Genomic DNA, 17,614 nt, shown 5'->3' on the forward strand with positions numbered 1-17,614 from the left:
ATTCTTGGAAGTTTATGTGATTTCATATCACTAGAAAATCGGTAATGTATTATAACCCCCTTTGAGCTAAAATAAACTGAATCCCCCCACTTGCAGTAGCCACCGGGAAAATAATTACTTTCATATCAAAACTCTGCAGGAGTCGAGCTGGTCTTTTTCCTCCCGCCTGCGGCTCCTAACCTCATTTCAGCTCCGGCTTATATAGATGAATAAATTTGTTAAAGTACAACACGAGGTTTCGCCTTTTTACATGTTGGCTATTTAAGGTCTCACACGGTGCTTGTATACAATAGATTTATTTAAGAAAAACCTTACATATATAAATAGTATAATACAGCTCTTGAGGATTTTAAGTTATCACACGTTAACTAGAATGTGAACTTTGGCCTATGATAAATATTTTTTTATTATTATTATTATTATTCCGCTTCTTCTTTAGAGTCTGCACCGTCTGACTCTAGATGAGTCTGTTTAAAAGTCGGGCTGGGTTGCGGTGACCCCGCGGGTAGCGGCTCCGATGACCCCGGGGCGTCGCTCCCGCCGGTCTGGCTCCTCTCCACCGGGGTGCTAGAGTCCGAACTGGCCGCGGTGGTGGTGGATGTGGTGGTAGAAGTCTTCAGAGCAGTTTGAGGAACAATGAATCCAAGCGGCTGCGTGATTGGATACAACAAGAAGTGACCCTTTCCGATTAAAGGCCGGGGGTTCGGTAAGGCCGCGGGGGTTCGTCTGGGTCTGGAATCAGACAGGAGGCTCTCCACGCTGAACGGGTTCAGTTTCTGCACGTTAGAAGCTCTGTTGTCCGCCGGGTCCAACTCGGAACCGTCTCGTTCCGCGTGTCTTTGGTTCGGGTCGGACTGGTGCTCCAGGGACTGACTGGTGTTGTGGTCGCTGTCGGTGACGTGCGACAGCCCGCTGTCACTGTCCGAACCCGGGGTGAATAAATCCCCGGACAGCAGTTTGTTCTGGGACTTGAGGAGTCTGCGCTCCTGTTTGCGCTTCTTCTTCTCGAGCCGGTCCAGTTCTCTGCGGGCGATCTCCTCCGGGTCCATGGGCTCGCCGCTGCAGGTGGTCGGGTGGGCGTTGTGAGCAGGTCGACCCGGGCCCTTCTTTGTGTTCTCCTTCTTTCTCCATTTTGCTCTGCGGTTCTGGAACCAAACCTGCACAGCGAGAGCACATCATCTCAACATGCCATGTTTCAACAAAACCTCACGTATACTTTCAATAACAATACTATTTTCTAATCTTCTTCAATAAATCGATTATTTACTGCTCATTTTATAATATTTCAGTACTTTAGTTTGGCGCAATTCTCCTTTAATCTGTGAGAAATTGGCTACTGAATAATAATAAATATTCATGGGGATATTTCTAGAATAAAATTTCATACATCAGCAGCCCTCTAATCCCAGACACAGTCTATAAAAAAAAAAACAAATAAGTAGCCGTATTAATAACAGCAATGGCTGTCATCTTGTTTAGAACAATATAAATACTGCAGTTTCATTCCACTATGAATTAAAACTTAAGCATTGCAATTGTCACAATTTTAACAGCCACATGTATTATTTCCCTCCACATTATTGATGTTAAAATTGCGTCCCAAAAAAAATGCACAGTTGCAAAATGTGTCATGTTTCCTACAGATAAAAATAAAAAACATATATAGTGTGATAATATGGAGGGCAAAATAATTTCTGACCACAAAATATTAAAGTAGATACTAAAGTGCAACATGCTAACACTGAACAACTCGTTTAATGACGAATAAAAGACCTTACGCTTAGTACTCATTTAGCTATATTTAAAAATATATATATTTCATTATATATTATTGACTAGTTAAACTCAATTTTGATGCTGTAAACGATAGGGGGGGGGGAGTAAAACGCAATAAGAGTCTGGTCAGAAATACTAGACAGACGTCTATTCAAAGGGAAACACAATTATACGGAATGAATTTGACAATAATAGTTTTGCAACAACCGACATAAAAATATATACAATAAAAGGCGTTGCCAGTGTAGTAAAACCGTTATGAGCCAAAAATAAAACTATATAGCTATAACACACACACGACACAATAAGAGGTCTGTTTCGCAGCATATTGCTCAGTATTGATGATCATAAAGGTTTTGAATTTTTACCTGCACCCTGGACTCGATGAGGTCCAGTCTGAGAGCCAGTGCTTCCCTCATGAACACGTCCGGATAGTGGCTCTCATTAAAAGCCTTTTCTAATTCCTCCAGCTGCCAACCAGTGAAATTGGTTCGCGTTCTTCGTCGCTTGCAACCCGGGCTATCTTTGTCTGGATCTATCGAGTCTGCCAGGAGAACATAGGTCAACAATTCAGAGCGATCAGAACCGCAAGACAACAATAACATGCAGCCGTTCCGACGGAGGGACGCGCCGCTCTCCCCCGTTCACCGTCAGCCGAGGCTGGCGCGTGTGTTCGCGTGTCTCGCGCACATCAACTTCAACCCCCCCGTCTTTGTTTTGCTCCTCGAGTTATTGTCTTACCTGACAGTTTGTACTGCTGGCTGTCTCCGTTCATCCCGCAGCCGGGAGACAAGAGCGGCGTGGAATTTCCCACGGACGCCGCGCACGAGCCATTCAGTAATCCGTCTATGGTGAAAGGAACCGCGGACGCGGACTGGAGTTGATGCCCGGCCAACTCGTAAACGTGATGGTGGCTCAGGTGGTACGGGAAGCCCACCATGCCGCCGAGAGAGCCTCCGAACTGGGCGTGCGGCGCGTCCAGTATCCTGCTGTCCATCATCCCGCAGGCCAACGGAAGCGACGTCTGGAGGACGCAGAGAGGAGTTTAAAGAGCGTGTGGCCGCCGAGGAGGGGACATGGTGTGGAGGGAGGGATGAGCGCCACTTTATCCACGTCAACCTCCCAATAATTAGCGCGGGCTCCGGGAAGATCACGCCCAATGAGAGGCGGTAATGGGCGGTGACGTCACGGACGCGCTCCGCAAACGCTCCCCGTATCGATTGCTAATTAAGGCTGACATCCACCTCAATAAACAATATCAGGGCTGTCACAACAAGACAAGAGGACTTTGATAAGAACTACATCGCTGCCACACGGGGGAGACGCCGGGAGGAAGCGCGCGGCGGCTGCGGGAAAGAGACGCCTGCAGGGCGGACGAGAGAGGCCAGAACTGTCGGAGCGTTTATCCACATTAAAGATGCCATTATACACTGTAAATCCATGGCTGGGTATCGTACTGCGCCCCCTGTTTTTTTTCCCACACACCTCTACAAAGGAGCACTTTATAAACAAACTATAAAAACCACTATATTTAACGTCCCCACCGCTTATTCAACGTCAAACTAAACAGATCATCTCATATAAAACGAATGCATAAAGAGATGACTCCTTTCAGACGTATAGCATGAAGAATGCTTTCTTGTATTATGACCTTTTTTTCTCCTTTGTGTGATCAATATGTTAAACACCATGCCATTTCCCCACCTGCTGGGCGTCTGCCTTCTTAATATTTAGATATATAATGCAACAAATATACACTGCGAATTCATCTATATCTATCAGCAGCAAAAGGTTGCAGTCACAGCCTCTAAAATTGAATGTGTAAATGAATAATAAGATATATTTTATTGAGCAAATATGTGTGTGCAAGTCCAATCACCTTTTATTTATTATTAATATTATTTAGTATTAGTATTGATAAGGGAATAGAAATAGTCTGTTATATAATTAATTCTATTATTACAGTATTTTGTAGCCCCTGAAACTATAAAAAAAACTTGACAAGCTGAGGTCGGTGAACACGTGATGTGTTTTAAGAAAATTATTATTATTTTTTTTTTTCCACTGGTCCAAATCAAGAAGCTTCAGTTACTCTGTCAAGATGTACGACCAAAATAAAGGGAGTGGAAACGACAACACGCAAACCACCCCTGCTCCCAATTTCTACCCAGCCGAACTCCTTCATTAGGCGTCCAAATAATGAATTGGACTTTATTTATCCCAAGTCTTACGACGCCGCAGTGTTCATCAGAGTTGGAATCCGGCTCCCCACTCACTGCCTGACCCTTGGCCCCGGGATTGGCATGTTGTAATAACCTGAGTCTCTCAACAGAGGCGGCGATAATTGTTACCTTATTAGCATGCAAATGGTTTAATTAATATTATTATGAGGAAGTGTATAATCCGCTCGTCACTTGACCCCGGGAGCCCAAATAAGAGTGTAGCCTTACATTTTAATGAACCCTCACGAAGGTCCTCCACTTCTGGGCAGCTTTGAAGCCCCTGCTCTTTTGTCTTTTTCCTTTAATTTCCACGCACATGGACACCGTCTTATGAATAATTCCTCCCATTCAATCCGCGTTTGAACATCTAAAATTTAATAATTGCTCTCCGCCAGCGCGTATATGTATATTTATATATGTGTCTGCAACCGAGGCGCCGCTCTCCAGAGAGCGCGCGTTGAACCCCGTTTTTCTACAACTGGGTGACATTGTCAGATTCTCGCTTTAATTAACCCCATAATAAGGCGAACAAGACCAGTTTCCAACCCTGTTCTGCTCCTGTCTTGTTACCTTTTAATAACCGGACCTCTGGCAGCTCTTCACGAGATAAAAATAGTAGTGAAGCAAAACTGAAAATATTAAGTTTCCCCCCACAGGATCAGGTGCGTAACTCGTATGGATTTAAAATGGACTGTTTTTAAGCTGTAAACCCGCAGTAGTTGAAGAAGTTGGTGCGCATATAGTCATTTTGCGTGGTGTCATTTCCAGGTTGACCATCATTTCCTGAGCGCTCTTGCGACTCCTAAGTCAGCACAGGTGCTAAACCTGGCAACTTTCGTGGTAATAAATTGCCCAAATCTTTTGAAAACCACGTAGACAGCCTTGAAATGGATGGAGGTGAGCCACTCTATAATCCCAACTATTTTATTCAGGGTTGACTGAAATGAGTCAAGTCCTGGGCGTTGATGTAATGTTTATGTACAACAACATGCACTTTTACACACTTATCCTTTTATATTTATCATTTCTCATTTCTAAATTCCTTACATAAATTTGAAATGTAAATATATTGACACAAAAATACTCTTCCATTATGACACGACTCCTGCATTGGTGCTTGAACAGATAGCAGGACACACATTGGAGCTTAAAGGAGTTTGAATGTATAATTCTTGGAGTCAATACTGAGACTGACCTAATGCAGATGCTTTTGGAACCACTTCAAGACCATTTGAGGTGCTTCTCCTCAGTTGGGATCTGTATACATTGAGTAGTGGAAGAGATTGGTGCACACTATTATATTAGTCATTTTGCGTTGTGTCATTTCCAGGTTGACCATCATTTCAGGTCAAGTCAGCACGGGTGCTAAACCTGGCAACTTTCATGGTAATAAACCGCCTAAATCTTTTGAAAACTACATAGACAGCCTTGAAATGGATGGAGGTGAGCCACTCTATAATCCAACTATTTTATTCAGGGATGACAAATGAGTCAAGTCGTGGACGTTGATGTAATGTTCATGTACAACAACATGCACTTTTACAAACTTAACCTTTCTATTTATCATTTCTCATTTCTAAATTCCATACATAAATATGAAAAGTGAATATATTGATACAAAAAGACTCTTCTGTTATGACACGACTCCTGCATTGGTGCTTAAACAGATAGCAGGACACACGTTGGAGCTTAAAGGAGTTTGAATGTATAATTCTTGGAGTCAATTCTGAGACGGACCTAATGCAGATGCTTTTGGAACCACTTCAAGACCATTTGAGGTGCTTCTCCTCAGTTGGAATCTGTATACATTGAGTAGTTGAAGAGGTTGGTGCACACTATTATATTAGTCATTTTGCATTGTGTCATTTCCAGGTTGACCATCATTTCAGGTCAAGTCAGCACGGGTGCTAAACCTGGCAACTTTCATGGTAATAAACCACCTACATCTTTTGAAAACTACGTAGACAGCCTTGAAATGAATGGAGGTAAGACACTTTATAATCCAACTATTTTATTCAGGGATGACAAATGAGTCAAGTCATGTGTGTTGAGGAAATGTTTATGTACAACAACATGCACTTTTACGCACTTAACCTTTTATATTTATTAGTTCTCATTTCTAAATTCCATAAATAAATATGAAGTGTGAGTATATTGATACAAAAAGACTCTTCTATTATGACACCACTCCTGCATTGATGCTTAAACAGATAGCAGGACACACATTGGAGCTTAAAGGAGTTTGAGTGTATAATTCTTGGACTCAATACTGAGACGGACCTAATGCAGATGCTTTTGGAACCACTTCAAGACCATTTGAGGTGCTTCTCCTCAGTTGGGATCTGTATACATTGAGCCCCCCATAAGAGGATTTCCCAGCCGCCCTGAGATAAACAGATAAAGCGAGAATCATAAATTAAATATAGCCGTTGAAAAGACAGAAGCCTTATCCCGCGCTGATGCCTTCTTTACAGAATCAAATTCATTTTTAATTAGGCGGGCAAATTAATAGGCGGCAGTTTAGGAGTTTAATTACTCCATTAACTTCCACGCGCGTTCATTTTTAACTATCTAAATTAGGTCGCACATTATTCGATTTGACGATAATTGTGGAATTAAATCTAAATTAATTGTTTGGGACGGTTGTGGCTGAACTGGATGCAGCTCCAATTAAACAGCAGAGGGGGGGTGAGGTGTGTGGGTTGGAGGGGTGTGGGGGGGGGGGAAAGGTGACGGTGTTGGTGGGTGGGGCGGCGGCAGAGGGGGTGTGCGGTGGCCATATTTTAAGCTGGCAAATCCTTTGATTCGATTTGAAGCAAGGAAACTCTGCCTGGAAACGTCCCTTCTCTCTGATCCCACAAACTCTCTCCCCCTCTAATCCCACAATTAAAAGTTTCCTCCCATCTAATTATCTGTAATTGTGCCGCTGTCAAAGTAGAATGGAGAAGTGAAAGCGATTGATTTGGACTTTTAATTCAGTTCATTTCTGATAGAAGAGAAAGTAATTCCCTTCAAATTACCTCATTCAATCCCGACACCCTAATGCCCTTCAAAGTCTCTCTTTTTTTTCTCCCTCAGCATTTATATATTAAAAATGGAGGCGGAATGACGGCACCCTAATAATAATAACCAAACTTCCATTAGAATAATCATTTCATTTCAATTAAAACTGACTTATCACCTTTTGCTAAAACGTGCTTAATATGCCGAAAATTATCGATGCTTGAAGGAGCCCAAACTGGGGAGTCTAATTGTAATCTGCGAATCGGAGGTGCTTGTCGCCGCCGCCGCCGCCGCCGCGCCTTTCCTGCAGCCTCGGAAATAGAACTAATTTACTCAACTCCCGCGGGAAATCCGCTCAACAGATTAACATTTTCAAAATATAGTAATGATATAATTTGAGAAATGGTGACGCCAATTTGCGAGGAGCCTTTGTGTGGAATAATTTGCATTTTTTTTTTTTCTTCGCCGCCGCCGCCGCCTGCATTTTGTGTGCCCCTGTTAATTACAGCAGTGCTGTTTGACTCGGTGCTTATTATTCAACTTCAATCTAATAATTCAACTCTATAAAAAAGTGAATCCTATCCCCCCAACCCCCCACCCCACCCCAAAAAAAAAAGAAAAATAATCTCCCCTTCATATAATCCCTTGCGGTTTTAGGATGGATGGAAGCATGAATAGTAGTCTATCCATGTAGGTGCAGCAGCTCTGAGCCTCTCTCACTGGCGCTTAGTACTTTAAGGACCACGGACAGCTCATATTTCACTTTGAACATGTGATGCTTTAGTTTCTCTCTTCATGCTATTATGAAACATTGACTTTTCAATTGAAGGTAAGCATCAGTTCTTTAGTGTAGTAGGTCGTGGATATACAAAGCTGTACTATTATATTTACCAAGTAGTAGATTTGCACTCACCAACACATTTGGCTCTTGGTAACTGATATAGTTCAGCAGTTTCTTTCCTCAACTATATATGAAAATGACAATATTTCCCAAAACAATACAGATGAGACATTGACTAGAGCTTTATGTTTCCGTCACCTGCATATTTCAAGTGTTTCCTTAGGGAGTTTCCACTCACACATTTAGCTCTGTCCTTTCACTTCATCTGCTCTGTAAACTTATTTGAGTGTTTGATTTTCTCCTATACATTTTTAGATTCTTATCATGGCGTTTCCCTTCGGTTTCAACATGCATTTGAGCTTTTCCAAGGTAAGTTTTCACTCAGTTTTGCTCCAAGTATTTAAGCAAGAAAAGTGAAACAAGGCCTGGTAAGAGTTCAGTTTCAGTTCCCGCCAAGTTGGAAGAGATTCACAATCCAGTCCCTTGTTGCTGCCTCACATTCGCAGGATCTGGGAGAGAAAGTGTGGACTGGCCGGGCCATCTGCTGCAGAAGACAAAAGGAGAAATTGAAAACCCAGGAGATAAAAGTGTTAGAAAAGTTGGATTTTCCGATCAAGATTGGAGAAGAATAAATCTATGCTTTATAAACTTTTCACCGCCACTAATAAGAAACATGAGCCTGCTAAGTGATTCATGCAAATCTTGGAGATGCGGTGCGTTTGGATGTGGATACGTCTCCGAAAAGAGAGTTTGGGTATGTTGCACCCCCTCTATTTTGCTGGCGAACCAAAACATTACCTTTAAAAAGAGCTGTGGTGCTCTCTAGTGGCCCTTTGTGGCAACTGTCTTTGACTATGCGCTGTTATTTTGTATCGGGTTTGGTCCCACTACACACGTGCGCTCATGCATTTTTCTCCTCCGTTAACAACAACACAACTGAAGAATGTAATATATTTATGTTTAATTTGTTTAGCTTGGAACAGACCAAGAACATCTGATGAATTATGACACTATTATACATTGCGGTTGTTATACATGATAAATAACTTAAAATGAATATACGCACCTTATTTAATTTGATTTTCGTTTATGTATTTCCAATTTTACCTCATAGGCAGCTTATATTGCCAGGTAAGTTATATTTTGAAACTTTCCCTTATTTAAGAGTCAAGACCTGATGCTATTTATGATGAGAAATGACATCCGATTATGTGCGATTGAACATCTTTGATGATATAATAAGTAACAGTGTAGTTTCAAACAAGGAGTCGGTGAATCCTTAAAATCTCAGACGTTTCTCAGTGAACATAGAGCTCTTCCCCTGATGGTTTTGCAAAAGCCAAATGATCCTTTTCATCTGAAACAAATGCAAACATAAGCCTCAGGGGGGATTATTCTCTTCCTATTATTGAAAAGAAACATTGTGTGTCTTGAATCAGAGCTTGAACGTTGACGGGGTGTCCTGCTGCCATCGTCTGGTTGAAGGTGCTAATTCAAGATTTCGCCTGAACTCTCTGTTCTGGTGATTTAATATCAAGAACGTGAAGATGAATGTCTGCTTTGGATTTAAGATCAGTTAGTCGATTCTTAGGATATTTAAATGGAATCTATTTGACAAAGGAAACTCAAATATGTGATGCCTCTGTCATCATTCAAGAGTTTATATATGTCAAAATAAAGTCATGAAACTTGCTGGGAAGTCCAAAATAAACAACTAAATTTGTTTTTTTATGTCTTAGTTTAGTGGGTTTTTTTGTTTGTTTTGCAGCCTGTGTGAGGGTTCTGGGTCTGAGTGGTGTTGCAAGGCTTTTACACTTTTACCGTCAGAGATAGGGTGAGGAGTTCGGTCATCCAGGAGGAGCATGGGGTGGAGCCGCTGCTCCTCCACATCGAGAGAAACCAGCTGAGGTGGCTCGGGCATCTGATCCGGATGCCCCCTGGACGCCTCCCTGGGGAGGTGTTCCGGGCATGTCCTACCGGGAGGAGACCCCGGGGAAGACCCAGGACTCGCTGGAGAGATCATGTCTCCGGTCTGGCCTGGGAACGCCTCGGGATCCCCCGGGAAGAGCTGGAGGAGGTTTGTGCGGATCGGGAAGTTTGGGCTTCCTTGCTCCGAATGCTGCCTCCGCGACCCGATAAGCGGCAGAAGAAGGTTTTTAAAGGTTTTTTACAAGTTGTGTTACAGGATGTAATGTACTTTGTCATACGAATTGTCATTCGTAATATGATGCGTGTCACTCACATTTCCATTTATCTTCATATGTCTTACAAGAACTATGGTATGAATCTCCTGAAGGCGATTAGATTAGATTAAATGTCCTTTAACAAGTATTTAGAACATCATGATATAACACGACGAAACTCCAGACTTTTTCAACCAGAAAAGTATTTGATTTGAGTCCACTGAAGTAGAAAGTTAAAGTAACACTTTATATGTGGATTCATTCCTGTGTTATTTTAAATAAATTAACTTTTTTTTCTCTCAAAAATGTTTAATACAGTGAATATATGTCAGTCCTACGAACACCACTACTGACTGCAGAAAGCGGAGAAACGATCGCGCGATTTATTTTGACGTTTCCATTGTTGACTGACCATGACGCGGCGCAAATCACAACCCGGATATGGCGTCATGTAATGACGTCACTGTGGGCGGGGTCTTGGTGACACATCAAATATACAGCCGTGATAGAAACAGACGGCGGCTCGGTGGCTAACAGCAGTGACTGTGTGTAAACGACGTGGACGCTGGACTTGACGGGAAAAAGCAGCACAGCGAGCCAGGAATCAAAAGTATTTCGATTGACATTTTCCTGTGTTTGAAGACATAAACCTGAATTCGTCGTTCGGTGAGTAAACAGACGAGCTAGCGGAAGTGCTATGTGCTACGATGCTAGCCGCTTGTCACATACTGTATATGTTGCTTGATGCGTTTTAATATATTGAGAAGAACTATAAAATATATGTTTAAATATACGCGCAGATTGAAGTAGCACCGCAGCTGAATTCATTGTAACGTGTTATTGAACGCAAATGCTAACTAGTAGCATGAATGTGTCTCTGTTTTAATGCTATCGATGTGTTTAACTTGGCATTATTACAGTGGTTCCCCGATTTAGGTGATATGAATAATCTTTAAAGCTGGTTAGCTCACGAAGTTATGTAACAACACTAGTGAAGCTCTTATTATCCCTGCGGTTAACGTAGTTGATAATCTTACGTTACACTTTGCCTGTTTCGTGCGTCGCAGTGAATGTGTTTAAACGGTTGGTGTCGTTGAGAACAACTCGTGCTTCTATTTGTTGTTTAAACCTTCGATTTTGATACTAACGAATATCATACTCTGGCGATGACTTGACAGAAAACCACTGCTAACGTTAGCTTAGCGTTCTCCCAGTTACTCGACTTGTTTCTATTGTAATTGGAAAAACAAAATTGACAGCAGCATTTCTGTTCCATTTCAGTGTATACCTTCGTAACTGTGGAGTGTATATAATATGGAGTTTCCGGATCTTGGAGAGCATTGCTCGGAAAAGACTTGCAAACGTTTAGGTAAGGAATGTTTCCTGCTTTAAAGTCTTACTTTGCTCATGTTTTTATTCCAAATTTCTTGATAATGTTCTTGGTGTTGAACAGACTTCCTTCCAATGAAATGTGACGCCTGTCAAGATATCTTCTGTAAGGACCATATAACATACGCACATCACAAATGCTCGTCGTCTTACAAGAAGGTATTTACAACTGTATAATTCTCATTTTTCAGAAAACACATGAATGGGCCTTTATCATCTGTCATCAGTTGAGATGAGGCTTGAACTAGAAATCTACATCTGAACTAGAATGTGTAATAGTATTCGTATTAGTTGCATTTTCTAAGAGTTTTTTTCTGACGTCATTGTAAGAAAATAATGGATTAGTAATGTACAGAAAAGAGAACACAGTTCAGTTAAAACTGCAACATCGCCATTCCACATTTTAGTTGCAACCCCCCCCAAAAAATTGAGCATGAAACTATAGAGTGACAAATGAAAACATTGCAAAGTGGATATGTTATTTATATTTTTTGCAAGCAATGCCTGATTGCGTATGAATAGATTAAACAATAAATATTTCTGGTCCAAACATTGCTTAATCGTTTTTTTTTTTTTACTAGGACATCCAAGTCCCAGTATGTCCGTTATGCAACACCCCCATACCGGTCAAACGGGGAGAGATGCCTGACATTAAAGTTGGGGAGCATATAGACCGGGACTGCAAATCAGATCCCGCTCAGAGAAAGAGGAAGGTACGTACATACTTAGTTGTATTTGCCGTTGGATTAGTTGTAACTTGAGGTCTGTTTGTTTTCCCAGATCTTTACAAACAGGTGCTCAAGAAGCGGATGTAAGCAGAAAGAAATGATGAGAGTGACATGTGACCAGTGTCATTTAAATTATTGTCTCAAGCACCGACACCCTCTGGACCACGAATGTAAGACGGACGGAAAACCTCTTTCCAAATCTGGGTATGTCGAATTACACGTTGTCGTGTTATTGTTTGCTATTCCATTGTAACCTGTTTGATCTTGTCTCCCAAGCCACGCTGCTGTCATGAGATCACAAGGGTCTTCTTCGTCCTCCTCCACCTCAGCCTCTGGTTCTGGAAACTCCAGACTGGTTTCTAACGGCGTGGCCCAAAGTTCCCGAGGCCACAGCAGCGGGTGAGGAACTTCTCAAGTGGGGCTTTTGTTGTGAAGTGGTCCAGTATTTCAGCATGTTTGACCCCAAATGTCCAAGGATTTTAAGTGACACACGCGCAATGCACCTTTATTTACCGTTTACACTGCCAAGAATCGTCTTCATGTTCACTCCGGGTTTAGCCATACTGGCGCTGCCAGCTCACACTCAGCTGAGTATATCAGACTGGCACGGTCAGAATCATTGCTTGACACAACCACCATGGACACATGCACATCGCATGCCTCTTAATAATGGAGGCATAACTGGCAACAACAAACACTAACTGAGGTCACAGGCAAACATCAAGATTCTTACTGCGATGCGTAGATGGAAAGATAATCTGCACACGGGTCAAATGCTAGTCTCTTCTGACGACAAGGAAAAACAAGTTTTGCCTTATATGTAATAAGTGCAAACATGGAATTAGGCAAGCTAAACTTGATAGTAAACTAAGTGTGAAGAGGAGTTTTAAGAGGCGCGCACGCCCTCAGACAACTTAAGATGTTCAGTCTCTGTTAATCTGGAGTTTGTTTGCCAGATCTGTCCAGCGGATCCCCACCTCACTTTCAGCACAGAATGTAGTACCTCCTCCAACATCCTTCCAAGCCGGCCTGGTAAGTGGCTTTGTGTGAAGTCCTGATGAAATCCTCATCCTCACAACTGTGTTTCGTCTCTCAGACCGAGGAACAGGCTCTACAACGAGCGCTGGAGATGTCTCTGGCCGAGTCCAGGCAGCCCACTCCGAGGTGAGAAACCACCCCATCACTCTGTCGTTCGTCAGCAAAATAATAATAAAAAAATAATGTTCTAGATCCTGGTGTTATTGTTACTTGACTGCTCTAAGTCAGTTTTCTGCTTTTCCTCATTTTGCAAAGTCAGTGTTATTCACTTTACTTTGACTGTTTGAGTTGTCAATTCTGAATTTCAAACAAAGAACAGATTGTGTCACGAAAAATGATTCCTTCAAGCTTCTACATTTTGTTGATATTGACTCGTGTCAAATCTTGGGGAGCTGTTTATGCATTTGAATGGTTCAGCCAAACCAGTCCAGTTTAGCTGCAGCATCATGGTGTTTGTTTTTCCTTCCTATATACAGTCGTGCACTGAGGTGCAGTCGGTAACAAACTTATTATTGTTTATAACAAGTACTTGAGTCGAGTACTACATAAACAAAGCTAACACTGGAAATATGGTATAAACAGGAGGCTGCCTCATATCACTTTGACAATGACATATTCATGTTGAAAAATATTACTGTTGTTGTCACTGAAATAATCAACTTTACTGTGTCTATTTCAACGAAAATGTGTTCTGCATGTTCAGCAGTTAGAGCTTGTTTGTACAGGGCTGGTCTGCGGCCTGGTGCTTGGCGCCTGTTGTGGTGTAGTGAAACGTTTCAAATGTAATACATGGAAGTGATGAGAGAGGAACTTTAGAAGATAGAAGATAGACGGGCACTTTTCCCATGCAGGGGGAAAGAGCTGTTCTTGTCAGGAGTGCAACCCCATCCTTTTTTTAATGGTGACAGTGGTCTGGATACATAAAGACATTTGGGAGAGGAGTTTGAGATATGACTTACAATTCCCAGTCGTGCGCAGTCATCAAAGAATTTTGTATTTTTTTGCATATTGTATTTAGTATTGTGGAGCTCCAACAGAACGTCTTGATCCACTGTGTGCCTTCACTCCAGTTAGTCAACATCCATCTTGAGTCAGTCCTACATTTATGTGAAGCATCTTTGACAAACAGTTGAAATCCATCGCAGAAATACGTGGCTGAGTGAACAGTGAAAAGTGTTGCGGTCATGTTGAGTGCAGAGAGTGAAGAATGTGGCTCATTTCTCGTGACTTGTACTGATGAACGCCTTGTGTTTGCCACCAGTCCTCAGGAGCAGGAGGATCTGGCTCTGGCTCAGGCTCTCGCTGCTAGTGAGGAAGAATACCGGCGTCAACAGCAGAGACAACAGGTACCCGGAACGCTTAGCCAGCACTAGCATGCTCGCAGTGCAGGTACATATGACCTCATGTCTGTCGACATTTCTTTCAATCTTCCTTTCTCTGAGAGACTGCACGGGAACTTTTCAGATCATTTCAAGTTCTTTTTTCATCTTTTCCTCAACGCTGGACGATAAATTTGTACTTTCTTTTTTTTCAGGGCAGAGAATTCAAACCGTCCAACTGCAGCCTTTGTTAAACCTCATGCTGGATATAACGCTCAGTTACAAACAGCTGCACAACTGTGGGACGTCGACTCTCCGACGCCGCTGTGATCTTACCGCCTTCACAAATACAAGCACACACTTTCCTACCTGGATCATTTTTACTGATCATCTGCTCTGTACATATTTTATAAAATTGTATGCTGATCATGGAAATACATAATTTTGTCATGTACGCATATTCAATAAATTATTTCACAATGGAATTGTGTTTGTATCTAAGATGAACGGCAGAGGGCGCTGTCTGCGCGTGGAATTGACTCCATGGATTACGAACGCGATCAATAGGAGGCAGTGCAACTGCATCTCGTCACGTATAAGCTTCGATAAATGTGTTTTTGTTTTTGTCTTTTTGTTTAGCACCATGTGTTATACAACCAAACAAATCCGGGGGACAGATTTATGGGCGGAAACAAAATCTGTGTTGAGTAAATATTCAGTGCTTTTACCGACTCAGTTGAGCCCAGCTGTGCAAATCTACATCTTAATGAGGCTTTGAACTCTTCAGAAGTGTTTCCTTGTCATTGTTATTCTACTCAGGTTCTGGTTGGGATTCTCATTATTTTCTCTTTCTAGATCTTGTAGTAGCAGTAATGCCCTGTAAACATGAAGGCCAAATCTGCTTGTTGCTGACTGGAAGACTAAAACAGCTGTTTGATGTTTTGACTCTTTGGTTGTGCAGTTGAAATATACTAGTCGGTGTATTCTGAATTATTAGGTATGGAACGTGCTGAGCATCCCTGCAGCTCACTGAACAGACTGCATCTTTGCTTTTAGTACCGATCACCAAAGCAAAGAGTAATGCGGTGATGTGACTTGACTAATAGAAATCCCGTTCAATAGGGCATTTCTTCTTAGCTGGAAGGTTCATCTTATCACTGAGACTGACCATGTAGTTTCTCTATGTGGCTTGCTGCCTTCTCTGAACCTCTCACCACTTGTGTCCTAGAAAGCTTCACTCCTGCTGTTCTTCTGTCTTTCCTTCTCCCTTCATATCTGCAAGGTTGACCTTCACCTCAAGCTCTTGAAGCTCTCTGAACTCTTGTCTTCAGGTGACTTCATGAAGCAACTGGTGCTGGTTTGAAGGTCTGAGGTGATCTCATGACTGGAGGCTCTCTGACAGGTGATTGACCAGCAAGACTCGGTTTCTCTTAGCGTTGGGACTGAATTCCTGTCTGGAGCCAGTTTCTGCTCTGAAACACAAGGTGGTGTTCCACTGTTCTGAGATAAATCTGGTTTTGTCTTGACGGATTTCCAGTTTGTGGTCTGAGAAAGAGATACAGGAAGTGACTGAGGAGTCGAAGCCAGATTTTCCTCTCTAAGCCCCTTTGAGTCAAAAGGTCCAGGGTTTTATTCTTATCAATCCTCAGAATGGAACAGAATCCTCAACCCTTGAGAAGGTAGTTGAAGACCTGCTGGAAAGCGTTGCTTTAAATGTGCTGCCTTTGTGTCAACATGACTGTTGGTTTCTCTGCAGGTTTGCCAGCTTTTACTTTGAAAGCAGGAAGCTGGTCCTGAGAAGAGCCATGGGATTGTTGCCCTGTGAGTATTTTACCGTGATGGCAAATGTGTCCTTGTGTCTGCAGGAGCTTCAGAGCCTGCTTTATTTCTCAACCCCCAAAAGTGACCGTCAGTTGTTTTGGACAGGTGAGTTGGTCCTGTAAATTTGGCAGATGCTTCAGTGTCCATTGTCCCCTCAGCATGACAGGAAGTTCAATTTTGGGTCCTGAAGATTCAGTCTCAGCAGATACTGGTGAGTCAGTCATGTCACTGCATTTTAGTTTGTCTGCAGGAGCACCTGATGTGAAACCCCAGAAGTGAACTTCAGTTTGCACAGGTGAGTTCTTCCCTCTACGTTTTGTGGTTTTATTTGCAGGTTTGTTCATGAGGGAAGACACTGATTCTGTGCGAGTCTTTTATTGACACTTGTCGCTTTGCTGAACAGTTTCCTGTGGAGCAAGGAAGGAAGAGACAACACCTCCAGGATGTCTTCAGCAGCTCAGCTCCTCACTATAACCTTGTATCTCTTGTTTTCAGACGCTGGAGTTTCTGCCTAAAACAAAATAATATTGAAATGGTAATAAAATATTTTTGACCACACTTGCTGAACATAAGGCTGTCCTTCTCACTCCTGCCTGCTCCCTTCTCAGCAAACACCCTGGAGGAGCAGGACTTGCCCGTGACAAGGTATGTGATGGTCCTGCAGGAACAACATGAACATCAATCATCACACACACCATAGCGAGACAAATTCCACACTTGGCGCAACGCAGTCCCAAATGTACCGCAGTCCTGGCAACCTCCAAACCCAGACTGGTCCATCATATTACCAGATGGAAAAGCCTGATTCACCACTCCAGAGAAGGTGTCTCCACTGCTCTATAGTCCAGTGGTGGCTGCTTTACACCACTGCATCCAGCGCTTTGCGTTGCACTTGGTGATGGATGGCTTGGATGCAGCTGCTCAGCCATGGAAACCCATTCCATGAAGCTCTCTGCATCCTGTACTTGGGCTCATCTGAAGGCCCCATGAAGTTTGGAGCTCCGTAGCAACTGACTGTGCAGGAAGTTGGCGACCCCTCTCTGGTGGTTTACATGGCCGACCACTTGGTGGCTGACTTGCTGGACTACTCGACAGTATTTTCATTGTGATATCAAAACAAATATGAGACTTTTTAGGGCATCACAATTCATATTCTTTCCATCCTTTTTTACTCTTCTCTGAAATACCAATCTTATCATTCACATCAGTGTTATCGTGAACTACTTGGTGATGAACACGGTGATCTATTCAAGTTGAAAATAATACCAAGAGTCAACCCTTCCTTCGACTACTC

At 42.5% G+C, this 17,614-nt stretch overlaps 2 protein-coding genes across 3 annotated transcripts; one reads left to right on the plus strand and one right to left on the minus strand.

The window, feature by feature from the left end:
- Positions 1-208: 208 nt before the first annotated feature.
- Positions 209-2,776, minus strand: uncx (UNC homeobox). The gene is made up of 3 exons (XM_053852324.1): positions 2,518-2,776; positions 2,145-2,320; positions 209-1,157 (listed from the first exon to the last, which is right to left on the minus strand). Exons 1-3 carry the CDS (start codon positions 2,774-2,776, stop codon positions 420-422), a joined length of 1,173 nt encoding a protein of 390 aa, XP_053708299.1. The 3' UTR covers positions 209-419.
- Positions 2,777-10,505: 7,729 nt separating this feature from the next.
- On the plus strand, positions 10,506-16,422 carry zfand2a (zinc finger, AN1-type domain 2A). 2 transcript variants are annotated; one of them, XM_053851834.1, is made up of 10 exons: positions 10,506-10,691; positions 11,307-11,394; positions 11,479-11,573; positions 11,996-12,127; positions 12,195-12,346; positions 12,419-12,541; positions 13,099-13,174; positions 13,239-13,306; positions 14,442-14,569; positions 14,715-16,422. In XM_053851834.1, the coding sequence occupies exons 2-9, from the start codon at positions 11,340-11,342 to the stop codon at positions 14,551-14,553; spliced, it is 813 nt and encodes a 270-aa protein (XP_053707809.1). In that variant the 5' UTR covers positions 10,506-10,691; positions 11,307-11,339; the 3' UTR covers positions 14,554-14,569; positions 14,715-16,422. The 2 variants fall into 2 exon arrangements, with proteins under 2 accessions (XP_053707809.1, XP_053707808.1); XM_053851833.1 differs by having other exon boundaries at positions 14,442-14,526; positions 14,715-16,416.
- The last annotated feature ends 1,192 nt before the right edge of the window (positions 16,423-17,614 follow it).

Source organism: Synchiropus splendidus, chromosome 19 (genome assembly GCF_027744825.2).
Source record: "Synchiropus splendidus isolate RoL2022-P1 chromosome 19, RoL_Sspl_1.0, whole genome shotgun sequence".
In the NCBI taxonomy this organism is placed as follows: Eukaryota; Metazoa; Chordata; class Actinopteri; order Syngnathiformes; family Callionymidae; genus Synchiropus; species Synchiropus splendidus.